Source organism: Grus americana, chromosome 17 (genome assembly GCF_028858705.1).
Source record: "Grus americana isolate bGruAme1 chromosome 17, bGruAme1.mat, whole genome shotgun sequence".
Taxonomy (NCBI): domain Eukaryota; kingdom Metazoa; phylum Chordata; class Aves; order Gruiformes; family Gruidae; genus Grus; species Grus americana.
In genome coordinates this window covers 14,280-33,102 of record NC_072868.1, presented here as the reverse complement: position 1 = coordinate 33,102, position 18,823 = coordinate 14,280, and the positions used below count along the sequence as shown (strand labels likewise).

Sequence of the window (18,823 nt, the reverse complement as noted above, 5' to 3'; positions counted from 1 at the left end):
CCATCCCTGGCGGGTACTCGCCACCCCTTCATTTTGAGAACACCTCCTTTTCCCTCTTTCCTCGCAGGGAACAGCGATGAACTCAAGAGGTGAAATCAGACCGCAGGTCGTCATAGCTTACTTGTGCAAGTCAAAAACTAGGAGCATCTTTTCCCAAGCCACAGATTTACCTAGCACTCGCTTTCACCTACGGAAAAAGGGCACTCCTGCAAAATTGCCTTTATTAAAAAAACCAAAACGCATTTAAAACCACTGTCACTAGGAGATGCTTCCAGATGCAAACAGAACAAATGCACCCCCATTTCCCGCAGCAAAACAGAATTCGTTCCTGGGAAGGGCACAGGACAGGAACCCTGTGATGCAGCAGCTGTTCCTCTACAGGAAAAGAAGGTTCAGAGGCTGACCCAGCTTCCCAGTCTCTGCTTCCAAAACAGCAGCTTTGGGCTCCCTGACCACAGCTGCTAAGGAGTAAGAGACAGCTCGTGGTGAAGGTCTGACAGCTCCTGGCTGGTCTTTGCACAGCACTCAGGATAGTCCTGCTTGTATTTTCGTTCCTGTGCCAGCTGCGTCTGCAGAAGGGACACCTGAAAGAGGCAAAAGGCCGAGCTCAGACAAGCCCACGCTGTTAGGACCATCCGTAGCCCCACGGTACCGGCTGCCAGGGAAGACGCACCCGCTAACTCCAGCCCTGACAAACACGCTGTCCTTGTGGAAGGGGAAGCAACAGGTTCCCAGAGTCCCAGAGGCGCCCTGAACTCAGCTCAGATCATCAACAATTCCAGTTTCACTGGGACAATTTCCACTGCCCGGTGCACTCGCTTCCTGACAGCCAAACCAAACTCGGGCTGTAGCACGGTGCGAAGTCGTGCCCAGCAGTACGGCCACAGCAGCTACTGATGAGAGCTTTCCCACTCCTCACCTGCTTCTGCAACTCAGCTAATCGACAACTGCAGCACGTGTGAGACTCCTCCTGTGAAGAAAACGCAAGGATCTCTTTTTGGTCTCCGGTTTGGCCAGGGCCATGGTCTCTATTCGACCTCTACTAGGTGTGTCCTGGGGGGCTGCTGCCACTGGGATTTGCCATTGTTCCTCTGTATGGCCAGACCCTCCTCCCACCGAGTACGATGCTGTTCTCACCTGTCGAGAAGCAGGCACCTTGTGCTGGTCAGAGAGAGAAAAGCCGCACGCATCTGGCAGCGACCGACCTCTACAATATCTCTTCAGTCTCCTCCGCTCCCATTCCACCTGCGCGTTGGATGGGAGAAAGGGTCACGGAAACGTGCTGCCACCAAACAAGGAGTAACAGCACCTCTGGACACCATGGCAAGGAGATTTCTGCTCCGAGACTGTTAATGGCACCAGAGGAGGTTGGGGGCAAAAAGGACTACTCGACGTAGACTATGGAAGAGAAAGAGAAAGCAAGAGGAAACAGCTCCTGGCCACAAGAGTGTCAAATGTGTCTGTAGGGGGACACTGGGGCAAGAAGGGTGGTACCGGAGGGAATGTGCGTTTCTGAAGGCAATAGGGTGCCAGAAGAGAGAGAAAATACAAAAGCCAGTGTCCGCAGGGGAAAGTGGGAGAGGGAAGGCAACAAGCAGAGGACGCCAAAGTGCTGCCTGTGGAAATGTGTTGTGTTCCAGAGGACCGTGAGGCTTTGCAGAGGCAGCGAAAGCCTGCTTCACCTGCTCAAGAGTCCTCCTGAGCTCAGCGTTGAGTTGCTTCAGCTCCGTCTTCTCGAGTTGCAGCTTTGCAACTGCTCGCTGCAGACGTTCCAGCCGCTGCGACAGGAGTCTCTTCTCCGAGAGCCAGGAGAGCTGCTCCCCTTCTGCAGTAGCCTGCTGGGTACACAGAGAGGAGATTGTGAGAGCTGGTGCCACAGAAAGCTTAGAAGGGCCAGAAGCAACACGTTGCGGAGAGCGACCAGACCCAGGAACGGACAGTGCTAAGTCCCTTCTTCTCCTCCTGCTCCACAGGCCAAAACAACACACTCTCTTCCTAGGGCGGCCCCTCCAGATCACCTTGGAGAAATCCACACAAATTTGCCCTCATGCGTTTTGGACTGCGGCACAAGTACATTCTGAACGCGCAACGAAGCCTTTAACCCGATCAGGCGGCGGGACGAATTCCGTTCTTTTTAATACACTGGAAAAGCTGTACCTCAGCAATCTACATGTCTGAAAGCATCCTCTAAGCACCATCAGCGTAGCTGCTCTCCAGCCGTCGTTATAAAATTCGACTAAGTTTAGTACATTAGTTTGGTCAACGGTGCCCTTTCCTTTCCACGCCAAATTCTAACCACGACATGTTGGCTAAGCTTGCCTAGATAGGAGAGAACCAACTAGCCATCCCCAGCTTTTGGCCTGGAGTTAATTTTAACAGCAAGCTCCGTAGTTCTGTCAGTAGTTCTGGGCTGGACAGAAAACATTCTAGCAGGCGAATGGTCTCTGGCCGGAGCTACACAGACAGGCAAGCCTGCTGGCTGCAGCCATAGTTTCTGTGGCCAAGCTGGTCATAGATTGACAGGAACATAAATTCCCATATCTTGATGGGAACCGTCATTAGAATCCTTTATAGACATTTTAGTTGACTGATGATCAATCACGCTGCCTACCTCGTGATGAAACCAGTCCGTGTCCCTCTCTGAAACCATACTCTGCAGGACGGCTATTTCTCCCCTCAGAGTCCCATTGGCCATTTCACTCTTGGTCAGGGCAAGAGTCAGTGCTTGTGCCTTCTCTTTCCATTTGACTTCTCCGCTTTCAGTCTGCTTCCAGATAGCAATCGCACGCTCCAATTCTTCCCCCTTTGCTTTCCGCTCATCTTCCAGTTGTTGGGTTAGCTCCTTCTGCCTTTGCAAGGAACGGTCTCTCTCCTGGAGAACCCTCCTCTTCTCGGCTTCCTCTTCCTCCCATTTCTGGAGTTTCTGGATTTGTTTCTGTAGGGTCTCCCCCTCATCTTTCCATCGCAAAGCTGACGTTAATTGTTTCAGGAGTTCGCTCTGCCGCCTAAGCTCTTGTTCTCTCCCTGACAGAGTCTTCTCGAAATACCTGACTCTGTCTCTCTGGTACTCGATCTCTTCATCCTTCCTTGCCAGAGTCTGCTGAACGTGCTGGAGATCTTCCCAAAGAGCTCTTATTTCCTCTTCTAACTCTTTTTGCTCACCTTGAGCCTTGGTCTCAAGCCTAGAGGTAGCCTCCTCCAGAACCCCTATCTTTCTTTCTCTCTCTTCCTTTCAGAGTCAGTTTTGTCCCTTGAAGATTTGTTTGCTCAGCTCCGTGCTTTTCCTCCTGTTCCTTGCGTGCCTCACATGGCTTTCTAAGGGATACAATTTCTTGCTCTTTCTCCTTTAGGGCCGCTTCCAGATGCTGCAGAATTTCCTTCTGCTCTCCAGAGTCTTGTTCTGCTTTTTGGAAGGTCGCAATCCGTTCCTTCTGAGATTCAACCATGAAATGCTTTTCTTTCAGTATTGCCGTAGCGTCTTCTAAGTCTCTGCGTAAGACCTTCAGCTGTTCTCCTGGTTTTCCCTCGTAGCTCCTTGTTTGTTGCTTTTGGGTGTCTATGAGTCTGTCCTTTTCTTTTAAGGCTTCTAAGGCCTGCTCCAGTTGGTCACGGACAGTCCTTAACTGCATTTCCGTGACTTCTTCAGCTTCCTGGATTTGCTTTTCTTGTGACTCAAGCTCTTGATCTTTTTGAGACAAAGCAAGTGTCATCTTTTCTACTTTACCGTGAAGCTCTTGCAGGTATCCCTCTTGCTGCTCCTTGTACTGCTGCAAGAGTCTTAACTGATGCCTTTGAGAATCACACTCGCTCTCTCTGTCCTTAAGAGCGGCCCTCAGGTGTTCGAGGCTTGCGTGCAGAGATTTCACCTGTTCTCTCTCCCTTTCCAGTTCTTGGATCTGCTGAGTCAGAGACATAAGCTCCAAGTTTCTCTCCTCCAAGGTTCCTTTCAGATGATCAAGATCCACCCGCAGATTTCTCACTTGTGATGCACCGTCTTGTTCTAGAATCGCTATTTTCCCCTCCTGGAATTTGATCTCCCGGTCTCTCTCCTCCAGCTCTTTGCTCATCTTGCTGACAGCAGTCCTCTGCATTTCTCGCTGCTTCTCTAGAGCTCCCGTATCCGTTCTTGCTGGGATCTGATCTCCAGGCCTCTCTCTTCCAGCTCTTTGCTCATCTTGCTGACAGCAATCCTTTGTTTTTCTTGCTGCTTCTCCAGGTCCCGTATCCGTTCTTGCTGGGATTCCATCTTCTGGTTTTTCTCTGTTATGTCCTTAATAACCTGATCGAGAGTAGTTTTCTGCATTGCTTGCTGGTCTTCCGGCGTTCTCACCTCTTCCTGGTACAACTTCATTTCTCCCTCCCTCTCTGACAGGATGGCAGTCAGATGAGGGAGAGTCTCCTGCAAAGCTTTTCCCTGTGCCGCGTCTTTCTGGAGCGTCTGCATTTTCTCCCACTGCGTTTCCACTTCCTCGGTTTTCATTTTCAAGACAGACAATGCAGTCTGAAGTTCTTGTTCAAGGCAGTGATTCGTATCCGTTGCTGTATTTGCTCGGGTCTCAGAGGCTGTGGCTGATTCCTGAAGAAGTTTTATCTCTCGTACCAGTTTTTCTTTAACTGCTTGCAGCCTGTCCCGTTCATGCTGCAAAACAGCGAGGAAAAGATTCAATAATTCCATCCATATAGGTCTGGTTTTCGTAGTAGCTTGGAACTCCTGCTCCAGCGGCAGTCAAGGGCTGCCCCCCCTCCCCCTGCCTCTCGGGATGTTGTAGACCTTGCCTGCGCCACCCTTTCGGCTGCGTCTTTGCCAGCTTACTCAGCCAGTCCCATCTTCCTGTTTGCCCTTCTCTGAGCCTCTTCTAGCTCTAGCGTGTTCTTTTGGGGAGGAGCTGCCAGAACTGCAGCCAGGATCTAAAGTCCAGACCAGGCATGATTTAGGCAGTGCCATGACGATGTTGTCTCTGCTAGGGAGGAAGGCAAGAGAGAACAACCCCAGCATGGGATTTCCATTTGGTTTGGGGGGGCTTGGGGGGGTTTTGGGCCTCTACTGTGTGGAGTTTTCATGGTACCACCCTCTGGAACCCCGCTGTCCCCTCTGGAAGGAGTAACGGTCAGGTGACGGGCTGGCATTCCCACTGTTGGAAATCGGGACTAGATTTCCCCTGGCAGGCATTCCTATGGATCTGGATCAGCACTTTTGTTTCTCAAATATCTCTCTTTTCCCCCACTGTCTGCTCTCAGATGGGCAATGTTGAACAGCTTTCTATTATTAGCTAACTCTGCCTCCTCACCCCTTTTTCCAGATACAGATATTTGGAAATCTAAATATGGATTTGGACACCAATGATCGCCCAAACCATGCAATGTAAATAGAGACAAGTTTGAAAATTCCTTTGACTAAAGGTTCAAGGGCAGAAATCATCAGCACTGAGGAAAACAGACACCCTGAATCATAACTGACTTTTACATGACTACAGCATCTTTCCCTGCTTATTCAGAAGAACGCAATTGGAAAAGGTAAACCAGAAAACAACCGCTGGTATAAATGACACTCTTCTGCTCCTGTAGCGGTCTCTCCACATAGTTTGTGCTATCGGTCATCTTAACGACCTCTCCTTTCTGGACTGTCCTCTCCTACCCAAGGCGATGACCCTGCTAACTCAGCTACATGGCCTGGCAGGAGAGCAAACGTCTGGGAAACAAGGAACGGTGACTGGAAGGAAGCGGGAAGTGAGGGAAACTTGGTCAGCATTTGCGTACTCTGTGTCTGCTCAGATTTGGACTGAACCGGTACAAGACCACCCAAAATCAGCTCTCCACCGGAAAAAGTTGCTCCTTAGAACTATTAACAGAAGGCCAAAAAATAGGTAAGAAATGGCCCTTTGCAGCATCTGCCAGCCTCACCAGGACATCCTTCCTTTGCTTCTCAGTGCTCTCGAGTTTCCTCTCCAAAGACGCCACCTCTTGCTGCAGACGCATGGCCTCCTCCTTTAGAGACTCTTCGGAGGCTGCTAGCTGAGATGTCAACTCTTCCACCACAAGTAAAACCTAACAAAGCAGTCAAAGACTATGGCTTGTCACTGTCAGCCGTATCATGTACTGTGAGGAAAGAACAACTTGAAATTTCACCCTGTCACGAGAGTACCAGATTCACAATGGATACAGCCGACTTGTTTAAAAAGCTCAGTGGGTCACCACGTTCATCTGAAAAACCACCTTAAAAACCAAGACCAGCAGAAATCCATTCTGATGATTGCTGGCAAACAGGCAAAAGGACTAGCCCATCTGTCCATTCAGCTGGCCGGTAAAGTCTCCTCCAGACCAGCTGAGATGGAGACCACAGTATGATGGCAGTCAGAGGGACTACCCCACCAGCCTGCTGCTCTGCAGTGGAAAGGCAAGAAGTGGAGAGACACTTCACCTGTTTGATGACCGGAGTAGCTATGGCCGTTTCAGTCACCTGTTTTTGTAGAGCATCCCTCTGCTGAAGAAGGCTGTTCATTTCCTCTGTGACGGTTTGCATTTCTTCCTTGTGCCTATTCTCCACGGCCTTGATCTTACTCTGACTTTCCTGCAGTTCTGCCTGCAGCTTTTCCGTGATGTTCTGTAAACACAAATGGAGAGCAAGCTACCGGGACCTGCCATCAGATCCAGCTTTTTTCTCCTTCTCTCTCAAAATCACACTCATTCAGCCACTTCTTTCTGCTTTTCCACCCAGCTCTGCTTCCATTGTAACCCTTCCTTGCTGTTGCTGATCTCTGGCGCTTACCGGGCTCTGTGCTGCTTGCAGTGCCTGCAGTAGGCCTTGCCTCCCCAGGCGCAGGGCTTATCTTTCATTCCCTTGTTCCTGCCCTTCACTCTGTTTCCTGGCTCTCTCAGCTTCTCTCAGCTTATGTCCAATTGCCAGCGGCCTGTTCCTTCAGCCCACCCTACCAGTCAGACTGACCTGCCCATTCTCTCGCCGCTCTTCCACCTCCTGCCTGAGCTGCTCCAGCTGCTGGCAGGCTTCTCTTAGCTCTCCCCGAGTTTGGAGCAGCGTCTCTAGGAAAGCATTCTTCTTCTCACGCTCCTGTTCTGGCGGGGCCTGCACAGAAATAAAGAGAGGACGGCTTTAAACTTCCCATACAAAACTTGTGTGGTAAGACTCAGAGAGTGACGGGCTCCCACGTTCTCGAAGCACCGTGCTGCTTGTCTCCTGGGTCATTATCTGCCCCCTTGGAGGCACAGGTTCCTAAGTGAGATTGGCAGCAAAAACGTGGTCCATCCACGGTCCATCTGTGATTGACTCTCCAACAAACTCTTAGTCACCTAACAGGAAAAATGTGTGGCATTTCCACAGTGTCCAGAGAAGCACTGCCAATAAGGAGCCCAGAAGAGTAAAAAAACCCACACAAATTCCCCCTTCACGGCCTTTACCTCTTGCTTGGCATTTTCAACTCTCGTTCGTTCCTCCTCTTGTTGAGCTTGCATGGTGGCAACTTTCTGCTTCATATCAAACAGCTTCTTCTCGTGCTCCCTTTCTGTCTCTGCCTTCTCCTTTTCCCATCGCTCCAGCATCTCCTCTAGCTCTGAATGGTGCCCTTCCCACTCGCTTGCCTGATGAGGGGAGGAAAAGACTTCAAGATGGAGTCCCAGCCAAGCTCCTCACAATACTCCCTCCCACAAACCCCCACCTCAACAGTGCACAGCAGTGGCTTTGTGCCCTCCATAACTCATGTCCTACCAAGGAACTTAAAAGGAGGGTCAGCAGGTGGAGGAAGAGGAGACGTTACCTTCCCCTCTCTGGTGGCTGCCTGTTCCCTAGCACCTCTCTCCTCGGGATTTCTCGCTATTCTCAGAGTCTCTATTTTCAAAGCCCAACTCCGTTCTCGTCAATGAAAAGGCGCAGATGGACTGCAGGGTGAGAAGGAGGCCACTACCCCGACGCCCTAGCCACAAGACAGGCCACGAACTCAAGCCCCAGGAATGAGGGGCCTGTTCCATACGCTTTAAGCCCAAAGACAAGACCTCTGCCAACCATGAAAGGACAGAAAGAAAGGAACAAAGCTCCCGTGACTGCAGTTGGCGGGAATGTTAGGAGTCTACTTCACGGCAGACGGGAGTCTGCTAAGATCCTACCCCTGGGCTGCCAGGCTTTGCGGGGGGACCACCCAACCTTCTGTTGAACTCGTCTTACGCCCACACTGAATCTGTGGCTGCATCGACCATCCCAGCACAGTCTGCTGGGTCTTCACGGGCCTTCAAGTACAAGCCCTTGGCTCTGCTGCCTGGCCGCAACGGGCGGCCTGCGACAGATGGTTGCTGCCATTTCAGGCAGCCACACTCAGGCTATTATCCTTCTAAAGCCAGCCCACAAAGCTTGCTGGAAGAATTCAAAAGCGTACTGTTTCCTACCAGGTCTTGCAGGAGCTTGTTCATTTCCGCTTCATGATCAGTTTGCCGAAGTCTGAGGGCAGCCTCATACTGCCGTTCTGTCTGCAAGAGCCGTTGTGCCATGTGCTCCCGTTCCTGCCTCCTTAGAGATCTCTCCGCTTCCAGCTCACATTGAAGGCACTTCACTTCCCCTGCAAACACGGCAAACGGCAAGATTCAGAGCCTGCGCAGACAGTGGTTCTGACTTCACTAACCTCAAGCCATTTGACTTGCAGTGTAGGAGGGATCTGTCTCCAGCTCCTTCACTCCTCAGAAGCACTGCGGACAGACAGCTGTTTTTATACCATCTTCGTAGGCAGGGGGATCACCAGAAACAAAGCACACGAGGCTCTCACCTTGGATCACCTCCTTGGCCTGCGCGACTGCGTGAAGCTGGATTTCAAGCTGATGCCGGGAGATCTCCAGCTGAGATGAGTGCTGCTGAGCCTCAAACAGGCTGGATTCCAGGGTCTCCTTCACTGACCTGCAAGTTGAGAATACGGAGAGAAGTGAGTTTCTTGCTCCTGACACCCACAGGCAGTTATTCCAGCAAGAAGCGGTTCAAGATCCCCACTCCTGAGCACGGTTGCGTGGAAAGTGGTATACAGAAAGCCTACTTCTGCCATTTAGAGCAGCAATGCAGGCCCCTCCGAGGGAGTGCCCAGGCTTTACGGATGACCTAGGGTAACTCAGAAAGCCCAGCCGAATTTGATCTCAACGGCCGAATCTTACATTGCTGGTGTCTGATCTGTGACACACGGGTAGCTGTGCCCACAAAGTCTGTGCCAGCCAAAGCCCAGCCTCTGCTCACAGCCCTCCTCCTCTCATCTGCACTTCCAAGTTGCTCTGCAGGGGGACAGAATCAGAGTATTTCCCTGGCTGACTCGTGACGTTTTAATGCTGCTTGCAGTGTAGGTATAGGTAGGTCATTTTCCAGACTCCCTATCTTCAGAAGGGACCAAAGAAAGACATCGGACGGCGTAGTAAAATCTCATGCTTGCAGCAGCATTTGTAAGAAACTTCAACTAGATGTTATCAGAACAAGGGCTACCTGAAAGGAGAGGCAGCTATCCTGCAGTTTAAACTGTTGCAAGTTCAAGAGAAAAACTTGCTACTTTTCTTTAAGCGTTGCTAACTAAGTAGGCGGTAGCGCAAATGACTGGTCGCTCTTTAAAACGGAAGTTGTGGTACTGCAGAGGCAAACTGTTGCATCCATAGACTTCAGCCAACTGCTGCGTACCACACACAGGATTCTGGAACCAGGGGGTGCAGTCACCTCCCTGATCTAACCGGCGTCCTGCCTGCCGGGTTCCTACAATACACAGCACTGCCTCACTCGTACAGGGATGCAATCAGGGTTAACGTCCCTCAGGGGAAAGGGGCACCCGAGTGGTACAACAATAAACCCCACAAATGTAGGATTTCACCCACTTGGATGGACAATGGAGGATGTAGCTTTGGGAAGGAGAACAAGCACACATTTCTGATTACGCCAGTCGCTGGCAGTCCAAAGCCACTACGCTCCCTTTTAAGGATAAATCAAAGTCAGTCTCTAAAACGGAACAGAAAAGACCGAGTCCCAAACTGCGACAACAAAAGGCTCTTGAGAGCAACATCTGGCAGGAACAGTTGCTACAGCCCAATAACTGGGCACCGCGTGTAATAGCCTTGAAGTCTGAAGATCCCACCTCAAACTACTCGATACGGAAAGATCTGTGTTCCGATGCACAGAACAAGAAACCAAACCCAGAGAGAAGCTTCAGGCTTCAGTAAACATCTGCGTGGTTTAATTATTACTCAATGCAGAGCCAAGGTGCCAGATACCGAGGAATTATATTGGCTTGCTTTGGATTTCACAGAGGAACATGCAAGGGGCATAAACGCGAGCCCAAGGCTCAGGAGAGCTTTGTTAGCTTTAGCTCTCAGGCAAATACCATTCAAATCATGGGATACTGTTTGGGGTTTTTTCTCAAGATTCCTCCATTTTCTGCCCGTGGAAGGTGAAAACATCTGAAAAGCACTGGATGCAATCAATCCTCGTGTAATGATTACCACCTTTATAATTCCAGACATGAAATAACGTCCTGCTTAGGGTCTCCTCCCCACCTTTACCTGGCCTCTGCCAGCTGCTCTGAAAGGCCTTGTCTGTCCCGCTCCACGGCTGCCAGTCGCACCTCTAGGGCAGCCTTCTCACGCACCAGCAACTCCTTCTCTTTGGACACCCTGGCCAGTGCATGCCCTTGGCGAGAGGACTCCTGGCGCAACTGCTCCAGACCACTGCTAGATGACTCTTGCTGGCGGTAAACCTGAAAGCGGGACAAAATACAGTTAGAGTCCGTTCTCTGGGCTTCTATGCAGAGCCAGCCAGTGCCACTTCTGAATCAGCTCGAGGAGAAGGAGCTCCTGTACTTTGGGCTGAAAGCTTCAGAGCATCTGCTCTATACCGCACTAATACCCGGGGCTGCCAGAAGGCGCTGGCACTGTTAACTTGAAAGCGACGCGTAAGGCCCTACTGGGTTGCCGGGGTCCGGACAGCTCCTTCAGGACAAACCTACATACCCCAGACTACGTGTTTTCATGCAAAAACACTGCGTTTTTCCAGAACTGCCCCCTTGCAAACTAAAATGCTCTAAGAATCTATTCAAGTTGTTGCTGGAAATGTTCAGGAAAGTTTGAGCAGAAGCAACTTGGCTTGCTGAAGAAAGTGAAAATACACGTTTTCTCCTTCGGGGGGGGGGGGGGGAGGGAGAAAAGAAAAAAAAAAAAGAAAAAAAAAAAGAAAAGATCAAAGCGTCCCCTACTTGAGCGTGTAAAGCAGTTGGATGCAATGAGGCGACGCTTGTCAGGGAAACAGCCCTCGTGGTGGCAGCATCAGTTAGTGATTTATGAAAGTCTGGCTGATGTGGCCAAAGAGATGGTAGACTCTATTGGTACAGGAGTTCACGTCAACAATACTGTTTCCTTGTCTTACACAAAGAAGTCGTCTAATATACCTTGCTGGTATTCAAGCTTGAAGAGTAACCATGTTTTTTTAGCTTTTGTCTTCAGTATAACACCTCTGCTGGGTATTTGCCAAACATACCACGGACTCGAAAACCAAGACTGTCTAGCAGAGAACAGACCATCCGAAACAAACAATTCTCCTCTCAAAGTTATCCCGTAATACCCAAGGTTGTACATTATGAAACTGACACTGAAATGATGGCAAACTCCCTAGTCTCCTCCAGCGATACGATTCTCCCAAGCTCTTTTTCCACTGTACTGAAAATCAGGTAGTCCAGAGTCACACGGCCTATTTCTCATCCTCTTCCTCAAGGCCTGAAGAGGCTCGAGCAATTCAAAGCTGCGTGTATGGCTTGCAAGACAACTTCAACAATGTCAGGACGTCATTCCCATTCTCAGCAGTACAAGACAGCAGACACTGACTTGCAGCTTTGTCCCGCTCTCTAGGCTCGAACAAATGGAAAGCGTCTCCTTGACAAAAACACTGCAGAATCCAACAGACAGAGCCCCGCTGAGCCAAGCAGCCAAAAGCCCACCCGGAAAGCACTAGGTTTTTGGTCTCACCTCATTGAGTTTATCTTGGGTTTCTGCCTTCTCCTCTGCCAGCATCCTCAGCTCTGCCTGCAGCCCCTCCTGGTGCTCCTCTGCTTTCTTCAGCAGCTGCTCCAGGCGGGCTTTCTCTGCGCAGAGCTCTTCGTTTGTTCTTTCACACAGGTTCAGCCTCTCCTGGTCAGAGATCTTTGCTCTCTCCATCTCGGCCACTTTACCTGACAGAAGATCGTGCTCTTGCTCCAGCTACAATCGCAGAAGCACAGAGGAAATAAAATACAGTAAGATTTCCTATGAAGAAGGTTTGGCTTGGACAGAAAAAGGAGCAACACAAGTTTCTTCAGCTGCACTTTATCCAAGGCGAGAGCTTCATGAATACTGCTCACCTTCGCGGCTCCAACATGTAGATCAGCTACTTCAGCACGCAGCTTATTCAGAGCCCCTGTCAACTCTGCTACTGACTGCTCTGCCTGAAGAGACAGCAGAACAACATGAAAACAAAGACAGGAAAATCCCTGACTTCAAGCAGCGACTCCAGATCCCCTTTCGCATTGCCGACATACTCCCAATTCAGCGTGCCCAGCAGGCACCTGGGGACTGACTACACCCACGAGCCTGTGTGATCCGATCACCGTTTTCCAAGAAGGAGAACAACATTGTCCCTCTCTTCTACTGCCAGAAACAGCACCGGTGGCGGTCCTGCTATCACAACTCCCTCTCCCACAAGTGCTGCCTAGGAGTAAGGTGACCATACCTTTTCCAGGGCCATTGTAAGCTCCTGTTTCTCGCGCTTCAGCAGATCCCTCTGAAGACGCCATTCCTCCAGTGTCTCTCTCGCGACTACCAACTCACTCTGTGATAATGACTGTTTTCCTTCAAGTGCAGCTAAGTCCTTCAGTCTACGAGAAGGGGAAGGGACAAACAAGTTTTTCGTGTGAAAACATTCTCCTTTCCAAAACCAAGAGCATAGCATCGCAGAATCATGCAGGTTGGAAAAGACCTTTAAGATCATCGAGCCCAACCGGAAACCTAACACTGCCAGGTCCACCACTAAACCATGTCCCCAGGCACCACATCTACATGTCTTCTAAAGACCTCCAGGGATGCTGACTCCTTCCAAAGTTTAAAACACGTTTACCTGTCCTGAAGCTCCTCCTTCTCCGGGTCCCCCTTGGCTTGTAAGCACATCACTTCCCAAGTCCTCTGGCTTCTTTCCTGGTCCGCTTGCTGCTGCGCCTGATCCTTTAGGACAGGTCTACCCAGAGGGACGGACTCCCAGCGCTGCATGCCGGAGTTTAGGCGGGAGCAGTTTACAAGTATAGATCCAGAAAGCCTCATTTGCTCGGCCTTCAGCTCTGACAAATCTCTGAAGGAGAATAAAGAAAGAGAGAACGTTCACACCACCATCTTTATCAGCTGACTCACTTTTCAAGCACGGAATTGTGCAACCGTAAAAGCTGGCAGGAAAGATGACATCTTCACCGGGGACGAATCATTCATCTGACACTTTGGGATCAGGACGCATCTTGAGAGTTGAGCAACGGGTCTCTTTGATGGTTGAGGAACGACTCTGTTTTCTCCTCAGAGATAAGAAGAAATCGATGGCACAGCCAGAAGGATTAACTAGTAGCTCAGGCATACTCTACACATTAAGGAAAGCTTACCATCAGATAAGGTAAATGGCTGACGGTAACCCAGCGTTTGAAATTGCATGCTGACACCAGAAGAACGTACTATTACGGCTACACGATTTTTGTTTGCAGCTGTGAGAAAGGAACCTCAGAGAGCCCAAGAACAAGAAAGCAATCCTAAAAAGGAGGTATCAAACTAAGCAAAATAAATTGGACAAATGCAGTAACAGGGTAGAGAAGCTATCCTTTCTCTCAACAATGCTGGTAGAGGCATAAGCGGATGCAAACTGACCAGAATAAATGTAAGCTGGAAAGGAGAAGGACAAAAACAGGTATCCATGAATGATCTTCCCATCAGGAGCAGGGGGAAAAGAACGCAAGTGAGATTTAAGGCAGATTTTCGTCACTCTATAAAAGGGACCGCGCTAGGTGCTGCATGCACAGCTTTGGTGAGGCTCTTCCAATGTGTCCACGTGCGCCTGTGTCCGTGTTAATGTGCCCAAACAGCACCACAGTCAAGTTCATCCGTTCAGGGCCTCTGCACTGCTTAGAGCCCGAGCCCCTCGGTTTTATCTGAAAACCAGCATCAAACAAAATGATTCCGAAAACAGCCTAAGGCACGCTTAATGGCATGGCTTCAGGCTACCAAAGGAGAAATCATATCTGTAGCCGCAACTAACGTAACATCGAGGCTCAAAAAGCAGGTGAGAAGGGAAGCTACAGTTTTCCTGCAAGGGATCCAGCCTTAACTTCTACTCACCGGTCAGTGGCAGTCTTCATCTCCAGGAAGTGACGGCGGAAGGTCACCACCTGACGCCACAGGCTGAGTAGGCGGTTACGTTCACCCTTTAAGTAGCTGTCATAAAGCTAAACATGCAAAGACAAAAAGAAATGCCAATTCAGCCTTCGCCGTCACTCTGCAAGTCGTGCAGATAGGAGAGAGTACAACCACCATCACCGGGTCTCCTTTCATAACAATTCCAACAGGGGTATCAAGGGCCGAAGAGGCACCACAGAAGCATCCCCCAGCAGACTCGTCACCTGACCTCAAGGAAGGAAACACCCACGCTTCTCCTGCAGGAGTGGGTATCGGCAAAGCAAACCGATCATGATTTGTCATCTCGCCTTGCAGAGATGTCTAACAGTCTTGGTGGAGGAAGACAAAAACAAGCCCCTCCAAGACCAGGGTCAGATTTGCTTGCAAGACACTCTTGGTAAGGGAGGCCTGTCTTGTTCTTCGGTTGGCTGCTCTGAATGTGAAAAGACACAGACCTCTCCGGTCTCCACTGCTGTCGACAGAGATTTAGGAACTACTAAAAGGACGAGCGCTCACGTCTGACTGCCCTGCGGCATCCAGCAGCAGCAAGCATTTGCCTTGAAGACTGAGCAGTATGGTCACAGCCGGGGGGGGCGTCTTCCAGCACCACGATTTGCTGACCCTCCTCCATCTCACACCCCTGTCTTTGGCCAGGCAACACCAAGACGTCCTCAAGGCAGCCACAACTTTCACACAGCAAGTCCTCCGTGCCAGAAATAAAATGCCTTCCCATTCCGCTTGGGCATCACGTCTGACATTCCCGTAGCCTATCCTTACCTCACGTTCATTGCGCCGTTCGCTCGCCTTCAATTCCAGCTCCTCCCGGGCCCTCATCCAATCCGCCGTCAGTTTCCCAACATCTTCCTTGAGGGCTGAATTAACCTCAGTCGCTTTACCTAGGTGCTCCTGCAGGACAGCGTTCACTTCGGCCAGAGTCTCACACCTTGGCAAAGGAGAAACAGCGATGAGGTCACGGCACAACTGCTATCCACAAGCAGCATCCCCGTGCTTTTCCAGCTCCTTCAACGCTGACTTGGTTGTCAAACCGAGAGGCAGGAAAAGTGCTTTCTAGGATTAAGAAAGATCTCCCTGCTATGGCAAACTCATGTTCTACCCAGCACTGCCCTCACCTTCCCGTTCAGCCTCTCCCTGTCCTTGTCCTATACACTGTGTAAGACCTGTAGCAAAGACCCCCACCTTCTTGATCCAGTAAACTGCACACCACAAAGACAGCGCCATACACAGAGGGGAAACAGCTTGATGCGCAACTTTCAACTGAGAGCTGAGAGGTCAGGCACTGCAGCTTAATGACTTTGGGACCACAGGCTAATATCCCACCCAGGAAACTAAATTCATGAACTAAATGGAGAGAACCGCTGCCCTGCGAACAAGCACAGAACTCAGTTTCTGGATCAAAACAGGAGCTGGGCTTCTCCCACCTTAGCTTGCAACATACGTAACACAGCACACAGGTGCCTTTTACACCACACACCATTTATCTCTGGGGCCGAGGGAAAAAGAAAAGCAGGGAAAGCAATGCGGCAGAAGATGCCTGTGGTGCCAAGTGCTCTACTGGAAGGCTCTGATCCAAGCGCAGGATATGCTATTCGAGCGAACCCAAAGAGGACAACTCCTGCGCCACGGAATGCTCAGCATGTCGGGGCTTGATTCTCAACCTAAACCCAGGCTCTGCTGAGCAGCTCACCGACTGAGACACAGAATAATTTAGGCTGGAAAGGGACCTTTGGAGGTCACCCAGAACAACCCCCCGCTCCAAACAGAGCCATTCGGCACACACCACTATTCCTGTGGCACAGAACAGATTGTGGACCTTTCTCCTTTCCAAACGGCTTGCCCGACTGCTTCCCTTGGGGAGACCAGGTAGCGCTGACAGGTCTTCCCTCGCTTCCGCGAGCATCCAGGATACCATGTGTGAGGTTAACACTTCTTCCTTTTACCTTTGATGCTCCTCTTCCAACTGAAGCAGTGCTTTCTCCCGGTCGCGGGCTTCTCTGGCTTCCCACCTGCCTGGAAGGGATCCCTTAAGAAGAAAGGAAATGCTGAGTCAAATTCTTGTGGACCCTTCACTACTGTTAGCATCCGTGGCTTTCCCCTCCATTTCTTTGGTATCTCAGGAGCTCGTGGCTTCCTCCAGGCTTAACAGTGTCACGACTAGGGAGAGGAAGGGAGGGGAAGGGTGTTACTCAGCGTGAGCAGCTCTCCTCAGTCTCCCGCCGTTGCACTCTCACAGCTAAGTATCCTCAGCTCATGACCGCCAGTGCTCACTCAGACTTGAAGCCTGGGAGTACTCTCCTACCCTTCGTTTCCTAGGTTGACTTTGGCCGTGAAGCAGAAGGAAAAGCACAGAGCCAGCTCTGTATGTTGAACGCCAGCATTCTTGCCTTCCAACACGCCATGTTTCAACCAAGTCTTTGTCAGAGACAGCCACAGAACCTAACAGGCAGTAGAGCCCTCTCCCGAGACCTAGGACAAACCTTACTCCAGCAATAAAGCACTCCTTCACAACGTTACAATCCTTCTTGATCGGGTTTTCCGGGCCGGCATTTCTGGGATTACTGGCTGCTCTAAGAACGGCAGCTGGACAAAAGACGGCCGGGCAGCCTTGCAGCGCTTCTTTAAAGCCTCAGGCAGCAAACGCTTGTTTCCCTCTGCCGTTGCTCTGGGGAGCTTTTTGCCTGCGGTAGCGAATGCTACGTACGCTATCGTTAGTTAGCAACCTGCACACTCACCCCTCCTGCTTGCACTTGCTGCTCCAACTCTCGACACCGAGTCCGGTACTGCAGTACCTAGATGGGCACACAGAATGAAGGTGAGCGAATGTGGCTTGTAGCAGACGCGGCCCCTCCTGCATTCGCTTTTCTGCAGGTCTTGACAGCCCAAGCAGAGCACATTTCACAGTGCTGCCGATCCCGTCAACAAGAAGTCGTTACGACATAGGGAAGCTTCACCTTATCTAAGATTAAAGAATACAGGAGACAGGGTGTCTTTTACACGCACTGCTATCTGCTCATCCTAAGACAGAGGTGGCAAACAGAATGACGAGAGCGCCTTAGAGAGCCGTGCCTGGCCTATGGCCACTACGTCCCCCAGATCAGTCCTTCCAACGGGCTCAAGGTCCAGCGGGTCCTTGAAGTTAGAGAAATGAGTTTTGCAAGTTGCGTTTCACTAAGTAGCAAGTCAAGTCAGTTCTGACCACAGCCCTGCACAGCCGCTGCAGAACGCGGGTGTCTGTTCAGCTGCAGAAGACAAGCACGGGCAAGGAAAGCAGGAGGAGCTTCCAGCCACGCCGTGACCACCGTCGGACACTGCCCCGACCCTCCGCCCGGGGCCGGCACCCTCCTCGCTGCCGGCGCTCCTGCGCCCCGGGCCGACCAGGCCAGAGCTGCCTGCTTCTGTCCGGGGCCACGCGAAACCACCGCCGCCGGCTTGACTCCTACCTCTGGGACAGCCCCCTGCTCACCTGGCCAAACAAAGGCGTTGGCAAGCCCGGCATCTTTAGTTAAGGACGGGAGAGACCTGACGAGGGGCTCGGGGCGTGTGTCTGTGTGTGTGTGTGTGTGACGGCGCCCAGCAGGCCGGGCGGAGCAGGGCGGCTCCCGGGGCCTCCCCCGAGCTCCGGGCTCGGCGCCGTCCCGCCCGCAGCAGCCCCGGGGAGGGCGCCGTTGGGGCCGCGCGTTCGCCCCCCGAGATCGCCGCCGCCGCCGCCGCCGAGTCCCCTCTCAGCGCGGCGCGGGCGGCCCGGGCACCCCGGCCCCGCCACCGCGGCCCGTCCCCGGGCAGCTCCCCCCCGGGCAGGTGCCCCCGCTCCTTACCTTCGCCTGCAGCTTCCGCACCAGCACCGCTTGGCGTTGCTGCGCCTCCTGCGAGCTCTGCAGCCGGCGCCGCAGGGAGGCCTGGCTCCGCGCCGCCATGCCCCCGCTCGCCAGCCGGGCCCGCCGCCCGCGGGGCTCCGCCGCCTGACAGGCCGGGCTCGCTCGGGGCCGCTCTGTGGCAGCGATTCCCTTCTCGCTTCTCGCTGAGGGTGCCGCGCCGGGCTGCGCTGCTGCCGCGGGGGAGAGGCCGCCCCGGCAGCCGTTTGCTCCAGCAACTTCTGCTCAGAGACTGTTAACGGCCCCGTAGAACGTTGGGGGCCAAAAGTGCTCCCTGTAGCGCCTGGGAGAGCAGGAGCGGGAGGAAACGGTCCCCGACACCAGAGTCTTGGGTGGGGGGTATGGGGACACTGGGGCGAGAAGGGGGGGACCGCAGCGACAGGAGAAAAGGTCCATCGCACAGGGAAGCCAACTCAACAGCTAGGGCTCTCTGCTAAAAGCTCAACCTTCAGCCCTTGACTGCCACTGGAGCAGGAGTTCCAAGCTCCTACGAAAACCAAGCACGGAGAGATGGAACGACTGCG

At 52.0% G+C, this 18,823-nt stretch overlaps 1 protein-coding gene across 1 annotated transcript; it reads right to left on the bottom strand.

Annotated features, from left to right (window-relative positions):
• Nucleotides 1–204: 204 nt before the first annotated feature.
• On the bottom strand, nt 205–18,503 carry LOC129214304 (centrosome-associated protein CEP250-like). Its single transcript, XM_054845738.1, is given in 23 exon segments — nt 205–474; nt 477–584; nt 920–970; nt 1,138–1,245; nt 1,683–1,838; nt 2,612–3,229; nt 3,231–4,109; nt 4,112–4,639; nt 6,458–6,601; nt 6,944–7,081; nt 7,414–7,593; nt 8,392–8,561; nt 8,766–8,893; nt 10,522–10,715; nt 11,977–12,207; nt 12,348–12,431; nt 12,716–12,860; nt 13,100–13,327; nt 14,353–14,459; nt 15,187–15,352; nt 16,368–16,450; nt 17,160–17,216; nt 18,243–18,503. Coding segments are annotated over 23 exon segments (4,701 nt in total). The 5' UTR covers nt 18,342–18,503; the 3' UTR covers nt 205–375.
• Nucleotides 18,504–18,823: the final 320 nt, after the last annotated feature.